General features: G+C 43.8%; 1 protein-coding gene across 14 annotated transcripts in view; it reads right to left on the reverse strand.

Moving 5' to 3' along the window:
* The window catches only part of SORBS1 (sorbin and SH3 domain containing 1), a 75,113-nt gene that overhangs the window by 3,973 nt on the left and 48,925 nt on the right, over nucleotides 1–22,215 (reverse strand). For 7 of the 14 annotated variants that reach the window (XM_039554117.1, XM_039554119.1, XM_039554118.1 and 4 more), the window contains 12 exons: nucleotides 21,204–21,379; nucleotides 18,072–19,592; nucleotides 17,261–17,346; nucleotides 15,542–15,709; nucleotides 14,049–14,095; nucleotides 12,438–12,552; nucleotides 12,205–12,330; nucleotides 10,968–11,162; nucleotides 8,333–9,061; nucleotides 6,924–7,040; nucleotides 1,239–1,298; nucleotides 420–610 (listed from right to left, as the gene is read on the reverse strand). In XM_039554117.1, the coding sequence (XP_039410051.1) occupies nucleotides 420–610; nucleotides 1,239–1,298; nucleotides 6,924–7,040; nucleotides 8,333–9,061; nucleotides 10,968–11,162; nucleotides 12,205–12,330; nucleotides 12,438–12,552; nucleotides 14,049–14,095; nucleotides 15,542–15,709; nucleotides 17,261–17,346; nucleotides 18,072–19,592; nucleotides 21,204–21,379 (3,531 nt within the window). The remainder of the gene's footprint in view (nucleotides 1–419; nucleotides 611–1,238; nucleotides 1,299–6,923; nucleotides 7,041–8,332; nucleotides 9,062–10,967; nucleotides 11,163–12,204; nucleotides 12,331–12,437; nucleotides 12,553–14,048; nucleotides 14,096–15,541; nucleotides 15,710–17,260; nucleotides 17,347–18,071; nucleotides 19,593–21,203; nucleotides 21,380–22,215) is intronic. The other 7 variants (XM_010412074.4, XM_039554126.1, XM_039554127.1 and 4 more) reach the window with 3 other exon arrangements.

A 22,215-nucleotide genomic window follows, 5' to 3' on the forward strand; every position in this document is an offset into this window, starting at 1 on the left:
CCAATTCACCTGTGGAACTGGTCAGCAATGCACCGAGTGGCATCGGTGTTGGGCTCTCACTGTACTGTGAGAAGCTAAGAACAGGATTGAACACATTGATCCATGTCATATGATCAGGTATAGTCAGTGGATATTAACTTGTTACCAGCTTCAAGATACAAATACACCAAGACAGTCTCTGTAATGGTGACCCAGCCCTGGATCATGAAGTCATTGCTTCAGGTGCTATACAGACAGAAAGGGCACAGTCTGAAACTCATTATGATGATATGTGGCTATTTTTGTTCTTTAAAGCAAAGCTGACATTTTCACATAATTCTAATTCACCTTCTGAAACACTGAGAGGTCTCTTACCTCCCTATCTTCACCACCAGTCAGAAGTAAGGCCCCTGGAAGAGATGGGAACCAAAAGGACTTACATGTCTCGTGGTGTTTGACTTCGCTCAGGGCTGGCTCCTTGCTGCTGTGCTTGAGGTTGCTGAGAAATGATGAGAGATGATTTATGGTCATTAGAGGTCACCTTGTGGCGAGAGTCAAGAGGCTGAGAAATAGTACTGCAGTAATGAACAGACTTTTCTGCAATGTTTATGATTTCATTGCAAACAGCTTCCTGTGTGGTAGGCAGCATTGACATCCAAGAACACCCAAAGGACAGTCAACAGGGGGAAGGGAGGGGAAATACAGATAAGAAGAGATGGGACATTCCAGTTGCAGCATGTAAGTCCGGTAAAAAAACAAAAACAAAAGAAGAGTTGTAGATCCAGGTAAATATCCAGGTAGTGGAGTGCAGAAGGGATCCAGGTGTAAGCATGGAAAAACAGGCAAGATACAGAAGAATTTGGCATTTAGTTTGAAGATTTGTAACAAATACATTTACACATATTTTTAAAAGCAGCAGCATAAGACGTTGCAATTAGTTATGCAGTGGCACCATTCCAAACACTATGAAGTCAGTTCAAGAATGCAAGGTGAGGTTGGCCTGCTCCATTCATGCATTTGGCTTCATTTAACTTATACCCAGGGTCTGGCAGCACAATTAGCCCAACTTCTCATTGGCTGTGACAGTTTTTCTAATTGTTAAATTCCCCTTCTGTTGCAAACAAACAATATATGCAAAGGGATAAATACGTACCTACTTTGCAACTAAAAATAGTGCTGGCATTTTATTTCTACTGAGCTGTTACTGTCTGGGTGAAGAGTGTCTAGGACTACACATCTGAGTTAAACAGGGGCCTTACCACATAGCTCTTTTCAGACTCTGTGAGATCTGGTCCAGCTCTCAATGAATGGTGGGAAGGCTGTGTGATCACCAAGCAAATGATAAGGAAGACATTTTAGCAGATGTTATATTGGTCAGAATTTAAAAAATGTAAATGGAGTGCAGACAACAAAAGAAAATTAACAACTCTTCCCCTCCCCACCCCAACACCATACTCTTTGGACAGCAAGATCCTTCATCTTCACAAGAGACATTGAGGCTACAGTAACACAACAGCACTGCAGCACACAGAATGCTGCAAGGGAAAGGTGACAGCAAAACAGAAGCTTAGGGGAGTGAATCAGAGTGGAAGATTATGGACACTGCTACAGCCAGAAATGGTACAATAGTATAGGAAAACTGCATTCCTGTAGGGGAAAAGGAACATGGACAGGAACATGTACTTGAGAGGATCAAAACTGGAAGGTCAAAAGCATGCTGGAAGGCATCTGCTGCTGCTTTTAGAAAAATCCTCAATGACTGACAATGAAGAGAAAAGCAACTTGCTTTCCTTTTTTAAAAAAAACCAACAGCTCAGGTCCTCCGAAGGCACAATGCCATGTCGCCCCAGCAAAATCACTCTACCCTGTACCAAGCAAGCATATGAAATGTTCTATTAATTCCCACAACAAGGCAGAGCTTCAGGACAGAGGAGGTCCTGACTGGAAAACCCAGCTCCAAACACCACCACCAGTGAAGCTGCTGGACTCTGCCCTGACTCACTCCCCAGTCAAAACTCTTCACAGGGACTGTGTCCCAGGACACATAAAGGGAAATCGGTGTTTGAGGCTGGAGGTTTTATGGGGAAGGGGAAGATCACTGAAAAAGTGATACACAGGTATCCACAGCCTGGTTTTGCACATTTTGACATATTCAAACACCTACTGAAAGCAAGGTGCATGCTGTGAGCAAATGGAATGTCTGAGCTAGTGTACTGCCTGCAGGGCTGCTTGGCAAAGTGGATTGGATGAAATACAGAGCATGGCCGTGCTCTGTGATCATTCAACACAATTTTGAAACTAAATTTCAAAGGCCTCAAGTTTAAGCTTTTTGTCCTCCTCTTTATTCACCTCAGCAGTGCCCTCCAGTAAAAAGCTTGCTTTCTCATGACACACTGAGACAGAGCAGAAGCAGAGAGTAGAGAGGTCTGTGACACCTTCAGCACAAGCATGCTCAAAGACTTTGGAGAAGTGCAGGGTGATGAGCTCATTCAGCTCAAAGCTCCACTGAACCACATCTTGAATCCCTGGAGCTGTGCTCATCACTGTATTAAAGCAAACCAACTTTTTTCTCAAGGACTGTGACCCACTCTAGGCCAACCAAGCCCCACAGAAACTCCTTTGTAGTCAGCTCTACTGTCTGGTGCTGGAATTGGGGATCACTGCCCTATGAAACAATGCTCTGTTACTATGTATATTTCTATAGAAAGAAATTTAAATGTAAGTTCAATGTACTATTTGCAGTGGAATTTGCATTCAAAGCATTTACTGTGGAGCCTGAAATCCTCAAAGGATTTCTGGAACTCCCTCCTGCCTATCATCAGCCCTGAAAGGCAAATTAAAAAATAAAAAATTTAAAGTTAATATTGAGGCAGCTGTAAGAATGTTTTTTTGGTTTTTTTTTTTAATTCAAGGAAGTGCTTCTCTGTTCCATACCAATAAATTGACTGCTGAAATTGCTCCATGAGCTCCTAAGACCACATGGTCCACTTCCCATTGATTACTTGTGACCTCCCTGAGCAGTTTTTCCTCCTAAAAGCATTAATAACTACGAATTAAATTAGTTATTTGAAAGCTAAAAAAAATTGACACTGCCTCTGAATATTCCACAGTGCAGGCTTTTTAATGTGTATTACCAGGAGGCGCAGCATCAGAACCCTGGTCACATTCCCTTTCCTGGCAGGATACTCATAGGGACTTCCATGAGGCAGCTGGGCAAGGGCAAAGGCCAAGCAGTCCCCTGCCCTCCGATAGCTTCCAGTTCCTGACAAGACACATGACTAAGTGGATCCCCTCTGGCCTCTGCTCTAGAGATCCTGGCAGCTCCTACCAAAGCACTAACTCCCAGGTCTACAGCAGAGCCCTGCAGTGAGGTGGTGAAACACTCCACAGTAAGCAACTATGCAGTATTAGTTAAACAGGATGAAAACCTGACCAGATCAAATCCCATAGTTTTAGGCTGTAAATGTACCACCCCACTGATGTAAACAAGTGACCCTGATAGCATGATCTATGTGACTTTTGAAATTTTTTTTTTAATCAACCAACCAAACACTACATTATTCTTTCAGGGAAGGAAGAGGTTAAAGGGAAAAAAAGCGTTATATGTCCAAATGCTCTTCAAATGTGGGTTTAGACAGTCCATGTACTACCTACAGTGGTGGTTCCCTTGTGCCAGAGGAGGCTGAGGAATTGGGAAGTGTTTGGCACAGCTCCAAAGTATAAAAGACTTCCCCCAAAACACTGAGCCAGCCCTGTTACTGCTGAAGACTCCAAAAGTGACCAAGTATTCATAACACATGAGGGCATCTCAACCTCCACCTGCTCAGCCACACTATGTGCCTTGTTAAGACTAAGTGAATAAACTTAAGCAAGTGCTAAGTCTCTATGTCTCCATGTCTACAGAGTGTATATACAAATATGCAGTACAGTCAGTCCTAAAGTACAGCCGGCCAGTGTTTCCACCTCATACGGACTCTGGGGAGGGATCTAAAGAGCATCACAAGTTTGAAAAATTACGAGAAAAAGGTTTTACATTAAGAGCCTAGAAAAGCCCTAAGGCAGGTTTTAAATGTTAGGAAGAAAGATGCTGGGACTGCTCAACAGTGCTCTCCCTGCTCCTTGTAAAGTTCAAGGTCATCAGTGCATCTATCCATTGCAGCTCTTGTTTATGCATCTTCCATCCATTTCGGGTGGGAGTTAAAGAGCTACATTAGCAAAGATGAAGCTAAACAGAACAGACTAATAGACACACGAGACAGACAGACAAATTGGTGTTCCCTCAGAGGAGGGCACTCATCAGCAGTGATGCTCCCACATGTGAATGCAAAGAATGCAAAGAGCAGGGAGGCCTCGCCAGCCCAGGCAAAACAAAAGGAAAAACCCTGCACACACCAAGCCCAGCTCTGGTGAAAGCGATTGGAGATCTGGCTGAAGAGCTCTCACAAAGGACACTGAAAAGGCTGCAGCCTAACCTGAAGGCTGTCATAGTCAGTGGAAAGACTCCCTGGACCCTGGATCAGAAGGGCATGTCTACAGCAGAAAAATGCATTTCTCTTGGGAAGCAGGTCCCAATGCCTGCTTCAGGCTGGGCAGCTCTGCCTTGGACAGCAAGCACTCAGCAGAAACATTGCTGTGCTGAATCTGTGGAGCAACAGAAAACCACTGGAGGGGTGAAAGTTTACCTTGAACATGGTGCAAAGCAAGGAACATGCTAAAGGTATTTGGTCTGTGCTGGAGAACATGGGGTCTGAACATCCACCTCATACACTCTCCCCTCTACCAGCCAAAAGCAGGTGAAATTACCACTCTGCCGGAGTGGTTTTGTACACGTGCAAAGGAGCAGATGGGTCCCCACCAACATCCCTCCTGTTGGGGATACAGGGACCCTTGTGCAGCCAATCCTGCCTTCCCCAGCCACAGTCCAGCCCCAGGGCCAAAGCTACTGCACTGCTCACGCTTGCTGGCACCACTGCTGACTGTCACACTGCGCTAATAGGATCTCAGAGTAGAACAGGAATTAGACTAGAAAATTCCTGCAGGTTCCCTGAAATAAATTAATTTGATAGATCATCTTACTCCTTAATAACATATTTTACTAGAATATCGAAACAAGTTATCTGTAAGTTATACTTGAAATAATCTTCACATGCTGTGAGGTAACTCTTTTTTCTTTTTAGTTTGGACTGTGAAAGCAAACAAAAGGGAACCTCAGAACAGTTTAAAGAACCAATGCAATTTATATTTTTACTTGATGGAACAGGCAAGAACACAGTCCTTACACCAGTCCTATACCAAAGGGGTCTTAGACCTGCAAATAACCCTGGGTCAGGATTTCATGTCTGGACAGGTTCTCTATAATGAGAAAGAAAACTAAAATTTAAAATCATAAAGTACCTCAAACACCAGGGATAGACACTAATGGAAAGAAAACCCAAATGTAATGTCTCATTTCCATGTCTGCTAAGTGCTTTTCTCATTTGATTAAAATCAGTTGAGAGGTACAGATTTTTGAAAAGCCTCCAGGGTATTACCTGAAGTTCTGCTGAAACTCAGCCTCTGTATGGGTCACACAGATAATGAGAAGTCATTTGCACATACAAATACCACTCCTGCTCCCTAAACAACTGTAGACCTAGAGCTGGAAAGGATGTCAAGACTACTGCTAATGTCACACAGTTTTAACTTGATACTGACAATATGCTCTGATTGTCAAGGCATATAAAATATAAATATTGACTTGTCTTTGACTCCAAAGAAAGGCCACAGGGTCTTATTACAGCTAGGTGGAACACCCAAAATAGAACTGTGTGCTAATCATCACTGGAGAGAAACATCTTTGCCTAAACGTGGCTCTTTCCTCCTGCTCTTTTGGATCACATATATTCAGTGCAAGCACCAGCAGGACCAAGCAGGTCAGAGCTCAGGAGAAAGGCCAACACAGGAAACTTCGGTGGATTTTTAACATGAAGCAGAATATGTATTCTATTGGACACAGATATTGAAAGTGAAAGGGAAGCAGGAGATGGTTGTTTCGTAGAAAGTTGTGCAAGCTGACAAGTGGAAGAAAATGAGGAAAGGTAATAGGAAAATCTCAGGGTTTAAGCTCTCTCTCTCTCAATCTAATCAAGAAAGTAAGTGACATTGGCAACTACTTCCCACATTCACCCTGCATGAGCAACTTGCCTGGTTCACTGATCAAGCCAAAGATTGCTTCCCCAATACCCATCACTACAAATTCAGTCCAGTTTTTGCTAATTATGAACTTACTGTTTCAAATATTGCCATCTTGTGGAAGCTGCCTTGAAGGACTGATGAGGCACCAGCAGATGTAAGCATTGCTCTTTCCCACACCCTGGGCACCCCAGACACAGTGCTGCACAGACACTACTGCATCCCTCTTTAAAAACGTTTGTAGCTCGCAGCAATAGAGCTTAGAATCCTCCCTGAGATCAGAGCAGGCCACTGCCATTGTGGATACAAAGTTGTGTATGCCTTATCCCCAGCTCTGAGATGCTCAAACCCTGAATCCCTATCTCAGGCAGTTAAACAATACCTGAACCAAATTTTCTTGTGCTATACCATTCCTACTGAGAAGGCCACTGACACTGCATTATAACGCAATCAAGCTGTAGGAGCTCAAGGTCAGAACTAAGTAAGCCCTGAGTTAATCTTTTGGAGGAACTGATAAACAGATCCTCAGCTGGTACAAACAAGCAGAAACCTAGACTTGATCTATGCAGATTTGCAGCAGCTGAAGATTTCGCCCATACCTGCCCTTCTGCACAGCCTGGAAGTAATTTTCTTTTTTTAATAAAAATCCTAAATTAGAGGAAAATTATCTCACCTGTGTAATCGATGAATGGCTAAATAAGCATATGACAAAACAATAGCATGGCATGGAAACAACTCTAAGTAATGGAAGAGTAATCAACAAAGATGATTACCTGTGGCTTATTGACTCTGCGTGTAAGTCTGGGAGGTGGCTGTGTTGTGACAGTAGAGGAAGAGAGGGTAGAGGAAGAAAGAGGAGCAGATGAAGAGAATACTTTTGAGTCTGCAGTCTTTTGAAGAAAAGAAAAATTGGTCAGCTTGGCACACACTCTCTTGGCACCATTACTGCTAGTGATAAGAGCATCTACTATGCAGTAAATTTGAAGCACACAGAGCAACAGTAATTCCATGCAAAGACAAGTGCAGTTTCCACTTGGTTTGTCTGAGCTGACCACCTCACTCTGTTTTAAACATGCAGGTTAAGTCTAAAAAATGCTACTAAAAATATATCTAGATGGTAAACAGTACAGCCTTTACACAGCTCCCAGTAGACTTCTGGTTATGATTCAAGCAGAAATCAAATTATTTGTCGTAAGTTTTCCCAGTGTGAAACATGTCATCTTGGAAACCCTGTTTTCTCAGTATTTAATATTGGCTAGATGTTGGGGTATGTCATGGAGGCTATTGCAGTGCATCCAAGACAGTACTTATAATTCTATGATTTCAAATTCTCCAAACTTCCACGCATTGGGGTGCTGTAATGTAATTGGACTAGCTGTACCCTACAACGGGCCCCAAGGCAACAGAGAGCTGCAAAGTAAGGCATGTATCCTATACAAAGACTGAGGGCAGAAGATATGTTGCAGAAGCTACTGGAGAGTTCCTTCTGTGTTTCCTCTAACTGTAACATACAGCTATATATAACTAAAAAACTCTTGGGGGAAAGCATCACTAGGTCTAATTCTCATTTGTGGCTAGAGCCTTTCACGTAATTTTAGAAATGCGAAGGTAATAACTTCCTCTCAATACATAGATAACAATCAAGACTCCCTTAGTCAGGTACATCCCAGACTAAGGTTCACTAAACCACAGGCTCCAGGATGAACAGGGACACCTTTTGTGATTCTAGGAGCCAGGCTGATGTGTAAAATGCTTTTTGGTCCTTGGCTTTAGCAAAACAAATTCTATAACCAATGATCCACTGCACACTGTAAAATCTCTGATTAGCATGAAATAGTCTGTATTCTACACAGTGGGGCCTGTGTGATGCTTTCATCTGACACATCTGGTAATAGACACTATCAGGGACAATCACCTCACTAGATGTGACTGATTGTGTCAGTCCTGTGTTGTCTATTCTAAAATAATTTTCTCTACACTGCTCTTGAGCCCCTTCTAAAACTTTTTGATCTGCTATCAAGTGAATGCCACTAGTGACCCCTGAAAGAATGTCTTAGGATCATCAAAATGACATGTGGCAGCCACTGGCTCTGCTTTGCCAGCAGAGCAGCACAAACCTCAACCCACCAGTTAAACAAAAATCAGCGATTCAGAGCAGCACACACACATGCAGGAGAAGTACCTTCTTTTCCCCGCTTTGAAACTTTCCCAGATCACCTTTCCTCACGTCTCTTTTCTCTGTTTTACCTCCCTGAACAATAGCCATTAGCTCCTGACACAACTGGTTGTCCTCAGAGGAACCCACAGGTCTCCTTTCTGGGCTCGCACGCATGTCTAGTTGGGATGGTTTCAGGCAGCGCTCAGCAGAGATCTTGGGGACAGCATGAGCACTCTGCTCGGGGTGGCTGCTGCCCTCTCCTGTCTTTTGGAGCCAGGCTTGGCTGGCAGTGGTGTCACGCTGCTCTGCGAGGATGCTTTCGGGGCTCTCCACTGCCCAGCGCGAGGAGTTAGAGTAGGCCATGCTGGGAGGAGGGGAGTCAACAAACTTTTCTTCACTTTGTGGAGTGGCCTGGTAGAAACTGTGGGCAGAGGATTGAGGTCTGGATGAGGAAGAGGGCAATGGGGATTTAATGGACCTGGGAGTCGAGGAGCCAGAGAGATGAGAATGGTGGAGGCTGACTGTGGGGGAAGGGCTGGCTGCAGCAGAAGGCGAGAGATAGTCAGTGTGAGAGAGGGAGGCTTCAGGCAGAGGAGGCAATGGAGGAGTTATGGCAGGAGTGGTGCTGGGAGACACTCCCACGGTCAGAGCAATCCACTCGGATGTGACCGCCTGCACCTCTGGAGACAAAGCGCGGCGCGCAAAAGGCAAAGGCGGAGGAGTTGGAGTATGGAGCAGCTCAGAGCTGGGAGACTTGAAGGAGACAAAAGCAGGAGAGAAAAAGAAAGAAGTGAACAAAAAAATAACAAAGGAAATACAAAACCAAGCAAAAGTAAAAGGAGGGAGAGCAAGTGTGGAGAGAAGCAGATCTGTGACCACATGCGTAAGTTTTCTACGGATGGTGTGCTGTGTTGGAGAACATGCTGTCCACAGCTACTCCAACCACAGAGTCCAGCCTGTATCTGTGCTGCTAATACTCTTCTCCAGCCTTCTCCAGACACGAAACACCTTGTGGAAGACCTGTGACTTCATACCATAAGCTCTAAGTCCCTCAGGGAACAGGTGAAGCCACCATCATGATGACAGAATGCAGCATTTGACCAACCTGGCAGCAATAGCTGGGGCCCCAGCAGTTCACACTGTGGATCCAGCCAGAATGTGCTGCTGCAATGAACTTTGACTTTATCCAACTCTAGCATGAGCAATGCCTGCTCCTTGGGAAACATGCACTGTGGAAGCTGTGCAGGAGAAAGGGATCAAAAAAGTCAGCTGTGGCTGTTTGCTCTTCAGGTGATTAAAATAGGTCCTGTGTTTATAAGGGCAGAACACACTACCAAGTCCTGCCCTTAGCTTTTACCACCAGCAGCATGGAGAGAACAGCTACATTAGCACTGGTCAGACTGTTTCTCAGTCCTCAGCCAAGTCAGGCAAAAAACTAGGGGGAGTACTGACTTATTAGGGGAGGAATCAAAAGAATAGCAAAGGAAACAAAAAAAAGGTGGATATGATCCCTTCCATCAAAGGGAGAAGCTTGCAGGGAGCTTGTGGAAGATAGGCTACAGCTATGGAGAGGCTGCCAACCTCACAGAAAAGCTCAGCTGAGGTCCACTCTGACTGAGAATCCCAAACAAGCAACAAGTTTTTCCTCTTTACACAGTGACTAAGACTAAAAACACTCCTTTTAGGAAAGATCCAGAGAGACAACAGGCATGAGTCATGGCGTTTTTTTCCCCATCCTTTCGGTATCATATCTGTATCCCTTCCTCCCAATCCCAATTCTCCACTTATGTTTCTTGCAATCTTGGTCTTGTTTTGGTCCCACGATTGAGAGGGAGATGCACCAGAACCTCACAGCCATGACCCAGACATGTATGCTGACCTTCTTCTGGCATGAGTATTTGCAGGATGGGAGCAAAACAAAGGGATTTAGAGACTCACTATCTCCCTGATAAGTTTGCCATGGCAAACATTCTGGGATCCCCATACAGTTACCTGGGGCCATTTTGATTTCTGCTTTGAACTGCAGTATGGTTTATAGTGAATCTAATATTCATGGAAGATTCCAGACTGACCTGTGCTCAAAACCTGAGTTCCTTTAGCACCAGTTTCAAATAATACAGGCTGTTCTCCTGACCCTGTCTCCAAAAACCTTGGTCATGAGTTAGATCATACAGGGGCAGATATACAGCTTAATTCAAGCTGACTGGGATCAACATAATGACTCTTACAGACTACAGCAGTCTATGACACATTTCTAATAGTCATAATATAAAATTCCCCTCATCACAGAAAAGGTGTGTGAAGTGTAAACACATATTCAGGAGAAGCTGGATCACCAATTCATTCCATCTCCGGCAGTGAAATTTAATTACATGGCTGTGAATTGCAGCCCTTTCAACCTGGCCTGGATTCAAGCTACACATCAGAGATAAAATGCTGAGTCTCCAAATCCCCAAATGATCTGCTCATTAACCTTTCAGGTAAACGAAACATCACCTTTTCCTGCAGTTGCAGCTTACTGCAAGGGAGCATGTGGCTTTTATGGCACAAAATTCTAGTCTTAAATAAAGTTTTTTTCCAGCTATTGCTTCTTGCACAAGAATGGCAATATCCCTCTGTTTTATAAGGTGCTGAACCTGGCTGCGTCTAGTCCCAATACCTGTGGTGAAGCTGTCACGCTGCGGCTGGGGGAGAGGGACACTGGTGGGTCAGGATAGTCAATGGCATTCTTGACCACTGGCCGTTTGAGCACCTCCACGTAAGTGACAGGGAAGATGCCTTGGCGACTGGTGCCAGAGATTCTTCCTTCATACCAGTTCTCATCCACTCGTCGAATCAACGTGATCCTCTCACCCTGTGGGATGGAATAGCAATGTAGCTCTGATTTTAACACGTTTCATCATTCCAAAGCAGATTACATTTTTAATCTTGCTGCAGCCAACCTAAAATAATTGGTGGTTCTCAGCCTACTTCCAATTATCCTAACCCTAAACTCTGGGTGAGAATTATGTTTTTCAGTTCAGAGAAGGAAAAAATTGCAGATCTTCTGGTGCTGACTTGGTCTGTCTGCAGACTCAGTTATGCTCACATTTTCAAGACCCTACTTGCTAAAGCCAGTTAAAAATGGAAACCAGAAGTTTCAGGCTGACCACGAGACTCTCAGGGGTATGAGGTGTACAGAAAGTATGCACAGGTCTGCAGTTTAACCTAGGTCTCCCTATGGTCTCTCCTGTTTTGCTAACAAATAAAGTGACTTCCAGATCCTTAATATACACTGCAAGCCTCGCCTTCATATATAATTAAAAGAGAAGACAGAGAAGATCTAATCTGAGCAGCAAAACAGAAAGCTGGTTGAGATGGAGAAATTCTGCTACTTAATCTAAATGTAGCTGACTTTGCTCTGAACAGCCATTACACAACCCGTTCCCCTACCTTCACTCTGCAGTCAGGTCTAGCCAGTCACTTCAATACCACAGAATTTAGCTTGCTCAGTGGTTTGGCTTGTAGTATGGGGAAGGTGAATCCAGTTTCCTTCTCTTCTAAATCACCATTATCATGTAACTGTGTGCACCTCCACTGAATCTAATCAATCTGGAGAGACCTGTCACCAAGTATCTAATTTGCCTTGCAGAGCCAGGTTTCCAGCACTTGTGCTCAAAGTATCTCCTCAATTAGACCTAAGGAAGCAATTGGCACTTTTTGATTTAGCCTACCTGCAACAATAACTGCAATGCACTGCATAATGACTGCGGATTAAAAACATAGGTGATGAAGAGGAATCCTTCCTGAATACAGAGCTCATCTTATTGGAGCTTTCATTTGGAAATTGCAAGTTACTAGACCTAAAAAACATCATCATGTCTGGATTCAATTCATCAGCACAACAGAAGTCCTACCTTTCTGAAGGACATTTCCACTTGGGTATCTCCATTGAAGTTGAATTTAGCAATAGCATCTCCATATTCCAATACTTGCAATGGTAATGGCTTTTTGGGTTGAGCCTTCTCAGCTGGTGGAAGGAGCTAGAATGAACAAACAGAATCAGCTAAGTCTCACACACAAAGCCCATAAACTGGTCTCTGGCAGAAAGGGAGTGGACAAAGAGAACACCTGCAAGGAAAGCAGCTACCTCTATGTATGATCGTGGGAAGATGCCAACTCTGCCATGGTGTTCACCTTCAAACCAGTTCTGGTCAATCTGCTTGTAAATGTAAACAATATCTCCTTTTTGCAGAGGAAGTTCCCTGTTAACAACACAAGCACTCCATCAGAACTTCACCAGAGAACAGACCTGCTCTTTTTCTGTCCAGCAATCCCTAGGTACCAAGGTCTGCATCAGCATGTTGATACACATCATGCTCCACCCAAAGCACAAGCTAATGTTGAGGATTACTCTGTTCATATTGTGATGTGCAAGACCTCTCTTGCTCTTTGGGCATCCTGTCAAAAAAGTTGGCCTGTGAGTGCTCTAATAACCACATACGCTCCAGAAGCAATGGGGTCAAACTCAAGCCAAATATGACACTGCCAACTTTCCATGTTGGATAGGATGAGCAGCCCTCAATTCCTGTTTTGAAACAATCATGTCACAAGTGCCTTCCGAAGAGACACATGATTTTAATGTGAGCTAGTTTGCTGATTAGCAGAGCGTCCTCACATGGTGCTGTTGATCCTGCAGTGATTGCACTGATGGTCAGCCTGTGGTTGTGCAACTACTGACCTCAACTGGGCTAAAAATTGGAATTTCCATCGACAGGCTTTAGTGCTAAAATTATTAATGTCTGCAGCTTGAAGAACTGTGGCCAGCTTGCACTAGGCTCATAAACTTACTACTTGGGTCCCCAGAGGAAGATAAACAACACAGCCTTTTCTAAGACAATTTTTACAAGCTCTGCTTCACTTTTGTCTGGCACCCTGGTATATTCTACTCAAGGGACAAAACAGCTACACCTAACCTGCCTCAGTTTTATTATAGTTGCTGGGGAGAGCCTATTTAAATTATTACAAATCATCACCTATAGAACATATAAAAAATATTCTCAGGACATTAGCACTTGAGACAAAAGCCAACAGGTCCTTCACTGAATTCTTTCTTCCCTCCCTAGCAATGTTAAAACGAGAGCTTCTCCAGGCTCATGCAGAGAAAGAGGCTTTCCAGGCCTTCTCTTCATAGCAGTCTTTCCCAAAAAGAACAAGTAGTGTCGCGGGATTCACGCAAAGGACCACAACAGGGCTTGGAGGTACAACAATGACATCTGAAATATCCGCTGATGTATCCATAGATGCCAGGAGAGCAGCGACCACTCTGCACGCTCACATGTTCTGAATCAGGAAAATCCTGAGTCAGGGGCCCACACGCTTAAAGCTAGGTATCTGTTTAAGTCCCTTCTGCCCTTGGGCTATGCTTTGTACAGTGAAAAGGATGTTCTTCTCCTGTGGCTCCACCCACCTGCCGGGTAGAGCACTCACTTGTTGCAGTTAAGAATGCAAGTTTGTCCTAAAAATCATGTGGGATAGAGATGCACTGAGAAAGAAAACATTTTCCTAAAGGTCTTTTAGATGCTGTGACCTGCAAGGTTCATGTTACTTTTCCCTGACTTACTATGGACAATTTTGCTTTGAGTCGCTGGAAAGACATCCCAAAACATGAATCCAAGTACATGACACTTCAAAAATGCTGCATCCTAGGGGAAAAAGCAGAGGAAGAACACTCCAGGTAGGAGTAACAAGCTGTACTCACTTTAGCGTCTGTGCTTTAAAGTCAAACTTGGCTCTAGCAGGTCTCATCTGAAGATCAAAAAAGAAAATCAATATATTAAAATAATAATTAGGTTTTCAACCCTCTGCTGGGGAAAATCACCCAAACTCTTCTACAGCTAACATTAGCATGGGGAGGAAATTGTATGCAGGTATTCTGCTACAAGCTTGTGTGCAACTGGTATTACAGTCCACATATGCTGCGTGGGCATCTCCCACCAGGACACAAAAGTGCCAACTTCTGGTATAGCCGTAATTAGGAGCTCTACAGGAAATGGATTTAACAGCAGTCAACTTTTAAATGTGACTAACCCTGATGAATGAAAGCTGCTCCAGTAACTACAGTTACTGGGGCTCCAGGACCAAATTTCTCTTGACATTTGAATGGAAAAGCAAAATTTATTAGCTGGGAAAAACAGTAGGATATTATTTGATGTGGCTCTTATTGATTATTACCTGGCCCTGCTGAATACTGCAATGTGACCCATGTACTCTGTATCAATTGGTAAGAAAGAGACAAAGGTGAAGAGGAAATACGAATAAATTAAGGACATACCTAAAAAAAAGTCTTCAGTGGCTAAAGAGCCAAAATGGATGTTGACAGCAGGCCTAGGCTCTAAAGGTTTACTTGGCTGATTTTCTAATGGCCACAAACTATTCAGACAATTTTAAAGTCATTTTGGTAACAGAGCATAAAATAAGAAGCAGTCGCATTCATGAGGCTCTAGAGCATTTGAAACTGAAGGGCAGACAGGTGTACTCCATCCACATGGTGAGCACCTCACCCACCACCACAGTGGTGGTGCACCACAGTGCAGCACCTCTGGGGAAACAGAGTGGCTGTCAAGAGCTCAGCAGCAATCCATGTGAGGCAGGAAAGGCATTTGGCCACAACACCTGGACTAGCATCCAGCGCTCCAGAAAAGTGCCTTGGGCTCCTGGGAAAAATATGTACCTCCTCCTTTGTCTCTTTCAGAAAGTCCAACCAGGTTGTACACAGTGAAACATGCTCAGACTGTTTTCTGATTGTTTCTAAAGGACATTAAGCATTTTTCAAGAGAAGAAACAATGTCTTTCTAAAAAAACCTATGTGATAGCCGCATGGTCAGGATCAAGACATGAAGTTTCTAAGCATAAGGCACAGACAAGAAGACAATGTAGCAATATGATGCAAAAGATGTAGAAGGCCTTTGATTGACTATGTAGCTGATATTTAAAGGCATGCATCACAGGTGTGCACCAGCAATTCTCAGCAGGCATGCTTTAATATATGCAGCTTGGTATAGAGATATCAATTAATCTACCAGGCATAAGAGTCAAAGCAGATCTAAATGAAGCCGGAATGGGAAAGGGGAAGGTGGAAAAAAAAACAACAAACGACATTCTCTGAAGAGCTAATGTCGGCCTAAAGCGCAACATTGTGAGAGGCAATTATTGCTTTGGGTCAAGCAGCAGACTGAGGTAACTGAAACAGACCTCTGACCCAGATTTCCTCTTTGCTGTATCGTCTACATTTAGGAGATCCCCAAAGCGCTCATTAGTGATAAACTGATGGTGCGTTGGAATAACCCCTGTGTGCCTTCTAGCGGCAATATCAGCTTCTTCTTGCTCACGTTTAAGCCGTCTCTGGTCCTCTAAAAGTTTCTGCCATAAAATTGCATAAAATGGGCAGTAAATCATCTAGTTAAAGGCATTCAAAAGCTGCCATAAATGTGACTTAAAATTCCTGAGGTCCCTGCAAATAGCTGGGGCTTTACAGTTCAGTATCAAATACTGTTTCTACTAACTACACAATGCCCTTTCGTTTTACACAGAAGGTACATCATCATTATGGCATAATTGAAATCCAGCTCATACAGAGGATCTGATCCAAAGCTGATGGAAGTCAATGAGGACTTCTTCTAAGTTTTGGGCAGGTCCTAGGAGCTTCTAAGAAGATTGCTGATAATGCAGAGCTGCTCCAAATCCCCTTCAACCGAAAAGGAGTTTCTCTCATTGACTTCCAAGAGACCTGAATCAGCCCCACTGGTAAGTTCCGAGGCACCAAATTCTCCTAAGCCTTGCAAGGAGCTTGGGAGAGTGCCTAACCCCATTCAGGTTCTCCCGTATTTCTTTTGGGCTCATGTAACACACTTTGTAAAATAAAGTAAATAAACATCTAAGAATTAATTTGGATTTCTAAAGTCTCTGGCACATTAATGGAAACATGCATTCTTGTGTATGAGGGCAGAAGGATTCTTTCACCTTCTGGGGCTGACTTTAAGCTGAAGAGTTCAGCTATGTGGCAATTAATTTGAAACCAGAAAGTCTTACTGAATTCAGGTTTTTGATCTTACACAAGTTTTCATGCTGGATTTTTGGAAGTGGGGAAAGTACTAACTTTCACAGGAGAAGACAGCAAAAAAACATTTTTCACATAGGAATTAAGAGCAGATTTTACCATATTTCAGAGCACACATAAACATTATCTGAACTCCGAACATTAACACTAAAAGTAAAACTTTTTTTCCTCCCAGGCAGGGGAAATTAATTCCATCTTCCAGGAAAGCAATCATTTTATAACTTCTTTAACCCAGCTTGAATACACTCAGTGCTGAAAAGTCTATATGGCTTTCCTATTATTTCAGCTTGTCCCAGTGTTGCCCAGTCATTTCAGAAAGGACTGCTGCATTCTGTCAACAAAAACTTCAGACACCATAAAGAATTCTAGTTTGCACTGGGGGAAAACCTCCCACTTTCTGATAGCTTAAAACATTTTACACTTGCTGCTCAAGACTTGAGGACCCCCACAGGAAAAATACTGTTTTCACTAGTTTGATTAATACTGACTCAAGTGGCTTGCATAAAGAACAATTACAGATTACCAATCTTTTTCTGCAAGTACTGGGGTGTTATACCACATCTCCCATACATTCCCAAACTTCTTATATTATTTAAAGTCCCTATACATAATTTTGTGCAACTGATAAGAACTATCAGGTTTATTTGAAACAAGCTGAACTGGACTATACACATTATACAGCAAATCAGTGGCAGAGAGTATTGAAAGTAAAACATACTAGTTACTGCTTGCTACTCTAACTTCCAGGACACATAGCCATGGACATACAAGACGCCCTTACATAAGGCTAAATGCTGTATTGCTCGTATGTGGAGCTGCTACTACTGTTATTAGGTCGTAAAGGAGGGCATTACCTCTTTATCATCATGCCGCCTGCGGATAATTTCTTCTGGAGTTTCCATGTAATCAACTGGTGCAAAATGCCTTGGTGATTCTGAATCTACTTCAAAACAACATAAGGAAGTTAAAATACACATGGATTTACCTAGCATAACCAGAAAGGAAAAAAATAGGTATTTTTAAACACTTTGTTTCCGTTATGACAGTAAGGATTCTCAATTGCCATTGACCAAATTGCCAATCAGATGTTGATAATTTATCCATTTTCATTTTTTTCCCTTTTGGGCTGTACATGTGAACAAAGATCCAAGAACAGGGAGAAAATAATGATACAGGAAAGTGTAAAGACATAGAAGGACTTTGTGAAGAATCAAAGTGCCATCAAAGTATGATTTGGCATTTTACTGTTGAGAAAAGTTTAATACACACACACACGCATACACACACAACTAGACCTTGAGAAACTACTCCTTAAAGCAAATCATCTGCGTTTGGCTTATAATTCCCACGTGTGTAAATGATACAGGACTAGAAATATCTCATGTTGAGATTCTTGCATCCCCAGAGCTGCTCCAGAGAAACTGAACCTGATGTGATTAGAAACGCAGCGGAAATCGTTTCTCAGAAGTGCAGCTGTTAACAAGCCCTGAACAAAACTGCTCAGCAAGACACGCAAAGGACATTAGACACACTAGGGGGAAAAAACCAGAGAGTCAGGGGATGTAAAGGTGGGACGTAAAAATGCAAGGGTTGTGGAAGAAAAGAGGAGGAGAATGGAAGAAAGAAGACAAATAAAGGGACACTGGTAAAGAACACAAAAACCACCTCCTAGGTACGTCCCAAGTTCACTTTGCGGGTTGTTGTTTGTGTCCAGGCTGTGATAGAGGGCATATGAAACAGGGTTCCCATTGTTTAAGGAGTCAGGAGTGCCAGCCTGGCCTGCGAAGCTATCCCGGCTAGATCCCATGGTGGGGAAGTAGCTAAGCCTCTCCACAACGTCAAAGGAGGACCGGCGCCTGGGAGCAAGAGGCCCGCTTCTGGAGCAAGGTTGGTGCTGGGAGTGGTGACTCTTGTTTCCTACACTCCCCTGCAGCTGTATGGGGTCGTCAGGGTTGTCAGGGCTGGGCACTGCCAGGCTTGCCAGGCAGTCTGGGGGTGGAGTTCTGCAGGATTTGTGTTGGAAGGGCTTTTTCAATCGGAACGGGAGTGGGCTCATTAGGTAGACATTTCTGGGGAGCATGTGCCTATCCCCATAGACATCTCCTTTGGAATCAGGGTTCCTGGAGGCCTGCTGCTGTTCATGCCTTCGGATGGTAGTGAACCTGGTGTAGGAAGCTGGGCATGCGCCTTTGCATCTGTTTATTTTATGCTTCTGAGGCCCATTGAGGTTGCTGCTGCTGCTGCCACTGTCATTGGAGGCATTGGAGAGAAGATCTATCTCATCAGTGCAAGCTGAAAGTGTGTCCATAGGGATGACATCACTTACATCTGAAGCCGTGTCCTCCACATTGCTGCAGGAGCGGGAGGATTTATCTGCAAAGCTGGCAACATCCTTCTCTTCTTGGTGTGCTTTTGACAAATCCAGAAGAATCTCTGCAGAGTATGCAGCACTCAGCAAAGTTTTAGACTGAAGAGAAGTGGTAGGTTTGTTTAGCCCAATAGAAAAGTCAAGTGAGGGCATTGATCGGGATCTCTGGATCAGCTGCTCAAAGGCACTGATACGGGAGGAAACGGTGTCTTTGGGGATCTGCTCTGAATCCTCTCGACTAAGACTGTGCTCCATCCTGTCCTTTGCTTCATTCTCAAACTGAGATGCAATATCCTTCACGCTGCAGGAGGAGACTGTGTCCAAATGGATCCTGGACCGGTTGATCTGGTGCATGTCTTTATAGAGCATTGTAAACTCCATACCACTCTTTCTGGAGGCAGGGAACAAGCAGCCTTTCCTAGAGTTGGTGCCATACTCCTGCAGGCTCATGGTACTGCCGGATTTGATGGCATACTCTTGCTTCGACTTCATCAAGATGTTTTCTATGCTTTCCCCTATGTCTACCATGAAAGCCTTTTTATTATCAAGCAAGGCAGTGGAGCTACGAAGGTTTTCGCAGCTTTGAGCTTTCTCATGAGACAGCAAGATACCCGTCTTGTCTTGCACAAGAACAGCTGGAGCTGCTAGTTTGGGTTTGAATTTAGAAGGGAGGATTTCAGTAATGCAGGCTTTGGCAGCTGATAAGGGCTTCTTATGTTTACATGCGTGACCTAACATACCGGTATGACTAGTGTTAAAGGTTCGGCTATTAACTGAAGAGGGTGCAGTCATATGAGCATTCCCACCTTTACGATCCACTGGTAAGCATGCAGAATAAAATAAATACAACCTGTTAGCTTAAGTGCTAGAAAGCTATTGAGAAAGGAGAAAGAACATGCTTGGATTTCATAAAATGCACCTTAAAGAAACAAAATTCCAAAACATATAAAAAAGCAGGAAGAAATTGCAAAACAAGCCACGCTTACAGGAATAGGTGAAGTGCTGCTAACGTTTCTAAAATGAGAGGCTTGGCCAGAAGCAAATCTGGAGCACTTTTAAGGTACCCTCCTAAAAAGTGCTAAGCATCATGAGCTTCCAGGGAAGCTGTGGCACCATGGAAAAGAGCAGCTGAACTCTGGGCAGGATCAGGGTGTCAGCAAGAATGCAGAGGCACTAACATTGCAAAATGGCTTAATACCAAGCCTGTAATCACACCTACTATTGTCTCAGCACAGTGCTTGCCAAACAGTTTATTCCTGGGAGGGAGAAAACACTCAGAGGCTGACTGTGCTAGCACAAGCACACAACACAGCTGACCTTGCCCAAGAGATGCCTGCTTAGAGATTCCCCATACTAGGAATAAGCTGAGTGCCCTTCAGACAATGTGGTTGGCCATGGTTGCTTTAAAATACAAGGAGTCAGACCAGGACATCATATTTTTTTTAAAATAGGATTAAATATTAAGTCTGGTTTCAGCTTAGACTGCAGTTTTTAGGTCTGTTTCTGATTTGAGTTCAAATTCAAATGTCAAAATAACCATTCAGGTTCAATTGCAGTTTGGGGAATAATAACTGTTTGAACAGATTTTTTTTGTTCAGATCCAGTTTGACTCCCTGCCCTACAGGCCTGACAAAATGCTGAAAAACAGCTGGAAGATGGAGACAGAGAGACCTTTCTGGTGTGATGTACTATTTTTAGGGAGAGCAGTTCAGAAACCCAGCACATTCCTTCTCCAGTCCTCTCCCCATCTCAAGCCATTTTTAGGTTGAAGTTGGCTCAGAGATACATTCCCCAGTACAATTCCCCGACGGGAGTCATGCTCTTCCTTGCCTCTTTTAGAGAGTCTGCAATAGGGGTAGGGAAGAGGAGGAGATCAGTCTCTTCTGGCTCACATTCCTGGAGCCTGCAGGGCTGGTTCAGCCAGCAATTGCTGGTTCAGTGTGAGTGGGTTCAGTGTCAGTGCATTCTCTGCACAGCCCTGGCAGGCAGGAGGCTGTGTGGTACCAGCTACACCGGGGTAGCCAGGCCAGCAGACTGGTGTGGCCTGCTAAGATACTGCTGCGGGAAGAACAGAAAAGGCAGGGAAGGGCTCTAGAATGGCAAGGCAGTTGGAGCAGATGGATAGCAAGGCCAGCCTAAGCAGCCTTGAGGAAGAACATGAGGGTGTGGGGTGTGGCTGAGGTGCTGGATGGAGGGAGCTGGTCTCTCTTGAGAAGAGGAACCTGGATCAGTTAAAGGCATCATGAAAAATATTGGCCAGTGTGGTCTGAGAGGAAAAAGGAGAGAACACTGGGAATAGGAAAGAGGAAGGACAGCATAAATCTCAACTGGCTTGAATAGGACTCTAAACCTTGCAACAGTTCACCCCATATCACCTGGCTTTTAACACTGTGCAGAATGGAGAAGAGGTTAGTGCTCTAACCACCTACCTTTTGTGGAAGCAGAGCTCGAAGGTCGCTTGAGACCACTCAACCCCTGGAATGGGATATCTCCACCTTCCAGCACACTCTTGTAAATCTGCCTTTCATTCTCCAAGGCAGCAGGGTCCCCCAGAGCTAACTCTGACTCCCTCTTCACTGCATGGTAGTTGGGTGAATAGGTGGAGCTGGAATACACAAAAAAAACGGGGAGGGACACCAGGAGGTTACTCCTGTTTGCTGAGAGCTTCATGTAAAGTAAGAGAAAACCACACTTGTGAACAGAGAATAGACTGTATATGAAGAACTGGTGCTGAATGAAGAGGTTATCAATACACTGCAATAATGTTCTGGGTTTGGCACTACCAAAGCATCCTCCACTTGCAAGAAATCTGCAGGCTTAGTCCTCCCAGAAATGGGCAGCGACAGAGCACTCCTCTATTTTACAGATAAGATAACAGTCACAGAGCTGATACATTAATTCTTTGCAGATACAATGAAATTCACTGGCTAGTTGAAATTACACAAAACCTTCTAGCTTCCAGTTCTCTCTCCTTAAACACCAGCCATACCTGTCCCATGCTTACAAAGCACAGCTGCTCAGGAGGTCATCTCATCCAGTTCAGCCCCCCAGCCAACACTGTAGTTCAAGATTCCCTGAGCAGTTTCTGAAGCCCACCAGTGAGGGACCGTGCAGAGAAGCAATAGTATAGGGCTACAGATTCTATACTGTTTTAATTGCCAAAGAAATTCCCAGATGCACAGTTCTGTTCAGCTTTGCCCAAGGCTTCTACTACAGGGAATAAAAAAATCCTGGACTGTAGGTCTACCATGCATATATATAAACAGAATACTGTTAAAATTAGTACAATTTTAATTTCTTAGGCTTTTAAAGACTGGAAATTTATTGCAAATCCCTTTTCTAGTCCTAAGCACAAGTATGAACCTAAGCACAAGTATGTTCACACATCTGATTTCTAGATTTCCCTGTTTTCTCTCTAAAAGAATAACTGACAATGCCATG

Source organism: Corvus cornix, chromosome 6 (genome assembly GCF_000738735.6).
Source record: "Corvus cornix cornix isolate S_Up_H32 chromosome 6, ASM73873v5, whole genome shotgun sequence".
NCBI lineage: Eukaryota > Metazoa > Chordata > Aves > Passeriformes > Corvidae > Corvus > Corvus cornix.